Source organism: Penaeus japonicus, unplaced genomic scaffold, assembly GCF_977035675.1.
Source record: "Penaeus japonicus unplaced genomic scaffold, GWHDUDI00000001_assembly GWHDUDI00000032, whole genome shotgun sequence".
Lineage (NCBI taxonomy): Eukaryota > Metazoa > Arthropoda > Malacostraca > Decapoda > Penaeidae > Penaeus > Penaeus japonicus.
The window spans coordinates 1636797-1642748 of NW_028234434.1; the positions used below are offsets into that span (position 1 = coordinate 1636797).

Below are 5952 nucleotides of genomic sequence, written 5' to 3' on the forward strand. Positions count from 1 at the left end.
CTCCCTCCTTCCCTCCCTCTCTCTCTCCCTCTCTCCTTCTCTCTCTCCCTTCCCCTCCCCTCCCGCCCACACGCATAGATAGATTTGTTTACCGAACCCGCCTAGTAAACATTACTCCAGAAAATCGCCTCATCATGTTTCTCCCTTCTTCTCCTCCCTCCCCTTCCTTTCTTCCTTTCCCGTCGCCCACAATGCAGGAGGTCGAATCCCCAGCCCTGTGTCCTCCCCTGCTCCCTCGCCATCTCTCTGCCACCATCAGTTCCCCTCTGCGACCTCTTCCTCCTTCTCCTCCTCCTCCTCCTCCTCCTCCTCCTCCTCCTCCTCCTCCTCCTCCTCCTCCTCCTCCTCCTCCTCCTCCTCCTCCTCCTCCTCCCCCCGCTGCCCTCCTTTCCCCTTGGTTCACTACCGCTGGTCGTCCTGCCAGGCAGCTCCACAGCTCCTGCTCTCCCCTCGCCGCTATCAGCTTCCCCTCGCAACCCCTCAGTGAGCGCTTGACACTGCTCGGAGACGGGTCAGGGTGAGCCCCTCTCTGCTGCCTCGCCAGTGACACCGACGGGGCCGCTGCCTGGCACTCGGTCCTCCGCCGACGGGGAGTTGAGCGAGCGCCTGTGTGTGGATTCCAAGCACTGCGAGTTCGCGGATGGCCGAGGGGTCGCCGCTGAGTGATCAGCTGATTTTTAAACGCGGGAAACTCTTTGGCGTTTTACGGTGCAAGAAGCGCGGTTGTTGTAGATCTGATCGTGTCTGGCCTCCGAGCACCTCGACTCAGAAAGTTTTTTGTGCTTTGAATTAGCAGAACTGAGGATATTTTGATTCTTCTGTGTAAGTTGAAGAAATCAAACTGAAGTATTTGAGTTTCGGTGAGTGGCGATGAAGTGGAATTTCATTGGTTAATTACCAAACGTTTTCACGTGACTCAAGATGAATCTGAATCTCCTCTCAGAACGATAGGTCGGAAAAACGGTTTGTTTTCTTTCTGTAATTCATTTTATCTTGTTCACCGTCGCCAACTTGCTTCATTTATGTTACTAACTAAACAAATGAATTAACAGTGCGTTGTATCAACTAAATGATACCAACAATGAATGAACGCCTCAGAGTTCACCGAGTTTTATAGTGTTTGAGAAACCTCTTTGATAGACGTGGACTGTCCGCTCTCGGCCGAGCGTTGAGATAAAACAGCCGTTTCTTGGTTACAACTAAACCTTGTGCTTTGCTTTCTCAGTCTGTGCAAGGACAGCAGACCCACGGGGTTCACGACAGGACACGCACAACTTCAAAGCAGAAGCAAGCACAAGAGGCGCATACATCTTGAAGCAACCAAAAGGAGAGAAGCTGGAGGACTCACTAACGGGGTTAAGCATGGCGTGCGGATCTAGAACCCCGTTATTACAACTGCTGCTCATGACTGCCTGCGTGATTGGTAAGCTGCTGTCGACTCTTATGCTACTCTCGCCTCCGCGTGTCAGGAGGCGCTCGCGAAGTGCTTCCGATTTTCATTCTGAATTGTTAGTATTGTTAGTGTTGTTAGACTGTCGTCCGTCTGAGTGTCTCTCTCCTGACTCGCAGGCAGAGCTACACTTTCATCTGAATTGTGCGTTGCCTTTTAGACCCTGTCATGCATTCTGCAACTCGGCTTCTTTGCTTTCATGATTATCATTTCCCTACATGTGTGCATGGACACGGCGACGCTACCTTTGCCATGTCTCTGCCACGCGAACATCCTATTATCGGGTAATTTATTACGCTGTCCATGGAATCAGTCATGAGGCAGCCTTTACTGGGAGCTCTGTTTGTTCATTACATATACTGTTCATGCTTGTATATGCATGCGTACATATAGACACACACATGCATACACATACAGACACACGCGCGCGCACACACACATACACAGACACACACACACACACATAGACACACACAACACACATATATATATATATATATATATATATATATATATATATATATATATATATATATATATATATATATATATATATATATATGGAGAGAGGGAGGGGGGAGGTAAGATGTGTGGGTGATAGGGATAGAGGGAGAGAGAATAGGGAAGGCGGAAGGAGAGGTTGTGCGGAACACATACGTTTGTATATATTGGAATTATCACAATAATTACCAGTTTCCTGAATTGTGATAATTCCAGCATATACACACGTATCATCCCATCGCCCTTTCTCTCTTTCTCTCCCTCCCTTCCGCACAACCTCCTTCCGCCTTCCCTATTCTCTCTCCACCCATCCCTATCACCCGCACATCTTACCTCCCCCCCATCCCTATCTCCCTCTCCCTCTCCCTCCTCCCTCCCCACTCCCTCCTATCACCCACACACCTCCCCCCCCCATCCCTATCACCCACACACCTCCCCCCCCTTATCCCTATCATCCACACACCTCCACCCCCCATCCCCATCACCCACACACCTCCCCCCCCCTCTCCCTCTCCTTCCTCCCTCCCCCGGGGTGTTAAAAGATGCACCCGCGACCATCCATCAGGCCCGTCCGGCAGTGAACCCGACATCACTGTTATCATCGCCGCTATATGTACCTTACGACGGTGGGCTGAGGAGTAAGGTGGGTTCTTCGAGTGGGTTAGGGGCGGGTTAAGGGTGATGTGGGGAGGGTTAAAGAGATGCTGGGCGGAGGAAGGGGGGGGCGGGGGGCGAGGGTGAGGTTTAAGGAGCTTAGGCGTGAATGGGGCGTGTGCGCGCGGCTTGCGAAGGTGCAACAAGGCAGCGTCAGGTGAGAGGTGGTCATTAGTTTTGTTGATGCTTCGCTTTGCACTCGGAAGTTATTGTTTTCCTCCTCCCTCCCTCCCCCCTATTACCCTCCCCCCTCCCCTGTTACCTCCTCCGTATCCAGCGGCTGTTTCTCTCTCCTCCCTTTTCCCGAGGAAGCGGGAGATAAGACAGAGATAAGCGAAGAGAGGAGGAAGACAAGCGGGGTGATAAGGAAGAGAGATAAGCGGCGGAGGAGAGATAAGACGAGGGAGGAGATGATAGACTTCTCTCCGGGAGAAAAGGAGAGAGAGAGAGAAAGGACGAAGAAGGAGGGAGTTGTGGGGAAGGAAAGGGACGTTGAAGATAACGTGTTAAAAGAATAAAGGGGGGGGGGAGAGGAAGAGGAGAAGAAAAGGGAGGTGGAAGGGGAGAGGGAAGAAGAGAAGGAGGAAGAGGAAGGAGATGGAGATGGAGAGAGGAAAGGGGGAGAAGGAGAACGAGGAGGAAGGGGAAGAGAATGAAGAAGAGGAGGAGGAGGAAAAATGGAGGAAGAAGAAGAAAAGGAGGAGGAAAATTGGAGGAAGAAGAAGAAAGGAGGAGGAGGAGGAGATGATGGGGGAGGAGAAGAAGGAGGAAAGGGGGGAGAAGAGGAAGAGAAGAAGGCGGGTGAGGAGGAAGATAACGTATTTGAAGAGGGAGAGAGAAAAAGAGAGGAGTAGGATGGAGAAAGAAGCAGAGCATAAAAGGTGTATATTTCAAAGCTAAGAAGAAGAAGTCCGAAGGAGAAGAGGAGGAGAGAGAGGAGAAATCGAGGGAAGGAGAGAGGAGGCGAGAGAAAAGAGAGACAACAAAAATATTACATTCGCAGCCGAGCAGCACCTCCCCTTATAAGGACGGGACCGTTAACTCATGTTCAAGTTCTTCCATTTGCCAAAAAATCGTTGAATTGACTCTTCGTCCTCGGATTTTTTTTTTCTTTCTTTCTTCTTCTTCTTCTTCTTCTTTTTCTGCTTGAGGTCTTGTACCTCAATCAGAAAATTAGAGCGTTGTTTTAGATTGGTACAAAGTATATTGATTTGTGTGGGTTTTTTATATATTTTAATCTTCTCTTGAAAGATATTGCAACACATTCGTTTTTTTTGGCATGTGATACTTATTAAAATGCGAATACGCGTTTTCTTTAATGTTCATTAAAACTTCACGATGTGTTTTGATGATGGTTAGTACGGCATTAACATTTCAGTAAAGGATATTAAAGTATGGCTGTTTCTTAATCATGGCAGTAATTAGACGTTGCAACACCTTCCTTATGTGTGTGTATGATACTCATTAATGTGTCGGTTAGTAAAACGATAAGATCTAAAGTCTTTTTTGTTCGGTCTGAATTAAAGTGTTGATGTGCGTTTTCTATTACGGTATTTCCAGAAGCTGCTTCGCGTTTTCTATGACAGCCACCAGGTGATGGTGTGCGTTTTCTATGACGGCCATCAAGGTGTTGCTGTACGTTTTCTGTGATGGCTAATTTCGCGTTTCCCGCTCTCCAGCCTCGTGGCAATTAGCTTTCAAGTGTGAAGCTTTAACGGCGAGAACACCCAGAACTTTGGACATTCGAAAGCCTCAAAAATAACGGAATGGAATATTAAATTTTTGGCGGAAAGAATGTTAAGAATTGCACAAACCTGCTGCTGCTCCTTTGGTCTCTCTGGCTCCAAGGAAGCGAAAGACAAGAAGGGAAATTGGCGAGAGGAGAGGAAGGAGAGTGAAGAGCTAGGCGAGAGAGAGAGGGGGTGAGAAAGAGAAAGGGGGAGAGAGAGAGAGAGAGAGAGAGAGAGAGAGAGAGAGAGAGAGAGAGAGAGAGAGAGAGAGAGAGAGAGAGAGGTGGGGGGGAGGCAAGAGAGAGGGGGGGGGTGAGAAAGAGAGAGGGGGGGAGGGTGAGAAAGAGAGAGGGGGTGGGAGGGAGAGAGAGAGAGAGAGGTGGGGGGGGAGGCGAGAGAGAGAGGGAGGGAGGAGAGAGGGAGAGAGATGGGAAAGAGAGAGAGAAAGGGAAATAGAAAGGGAGAGTGAGAGAAAGAAAGAGAGAAAGGGAGACAAAGAGAGGGGGAGAGAGAGAGAGAATGGTGTCTGTGAGTCAAGACCGACAAGAAGCGATGTGAACGAAGAGTCACGAAAGAGGAAATGATGAGGCTAAATGACTGACAGTTGGAAAGCAAGGAATGGGGACGGGAGAGTGAGATGAAAGGGAGGAGATAACGGGTCGGAAGCAAAGGGATAAGATAAAGAGTAATAAAGGAAGAGGCGAGGAAGCGAGAGGGAAGAAGATATGGCGAGATTAAAAGATCAGAGACAAATGACGAAGAGCCAGAACGGACTTCCAGAGAAACGAGTTGAAAGAATAGCAGAAACTCGAAAAGAAACTCGTAATTCAAAAGAAACAGAAACTCGCTCTATAAAACTAGATAGCGGTGAAACAAAAGATCCTGAGTATAAACGAACAGCGACAAAACTCGAGCAGAAGATCTACAATTAAAAGGAAGTTCGTTCGAGTAGAGAATCAGAAAGCAGTGGATGAAAGTAAAACAGAAAGCATGCAATCAACATAAACAAAAGTTCGGAACAGAAAACAGAAAGCAACGAGGCGAGATGTCGAGAGGAGACGTGATAAGAGAAGGACAGAACAGAAAATGTAAGAGAGAACAGAACCACGTTTGAGAATTACCTCGCGCTCTTATAGTGTTACTCTACCTGTTTCCATCCTGTATCTTCCGTCTCTTCTTCTTCTTCTTCTTCCTCCTCCCTCATCTTCTTTCCCTTCATCTTCCTCATCATCATCTTCTTATTTTTCCTCCTCCTTTCCTTCCTCTTTTTCTTTTTCCTCCTCTTCATCCTCTTCCTTCTCATTTTCTCCTCATCTTCATATTCCTTTTTTCTTCTTCTTATCTCTCTTTCTCTCTCTCTTTCTCTCTCTCTCTCTCCCTCCCTCCCTCCCTCCCTCCCTCCCTCCCTCCCTCCCTCCCTCCCTCCCTCTCCCTCTCCCTCTCTCTCTCCCTCTCCCTCTCCCTCTCCCTCTCTCTCCTTCCCTCTCCTTCTCTCTCTCCCTCCCTCTCCCTCTCCCTCTCCCTCCCTCTCTCCCTCCCTCTCCCTCCCTCCCTCCCTCCCTCTCCCTCTCCCTCTCCCTCAATATCGCAATGCCTCGCCTCGGGTCGCGCCGCACG

General features: G+C 48.9%; 1 protein-coding gene across 1 annotated transcript in view; it reads left to right on the forward strand.

Annotated features, from left to right (window-relative positions):
* The first annotated feature begins 427 nt into the window (after nucleotides 1-427).
* LOC122262872 (uncharacterized) overlaps nucleotides 428-5952 on the forward strand; it is a 153961-nt gene continuing 148436 nt past the window's right edge. The window contains exon 1 of the mRNA XM_043031071.2: nucleotides 428-1423. Within this exon, the coding sequence (XP_042887005.1) occupies nucleotides 1363-1423 (61 nt within the window). The 5' untranslated portion in view covers nucleotides 428-1362. The remainder of the gene's footprint in view (nucleotides 1424-5952) is intronic.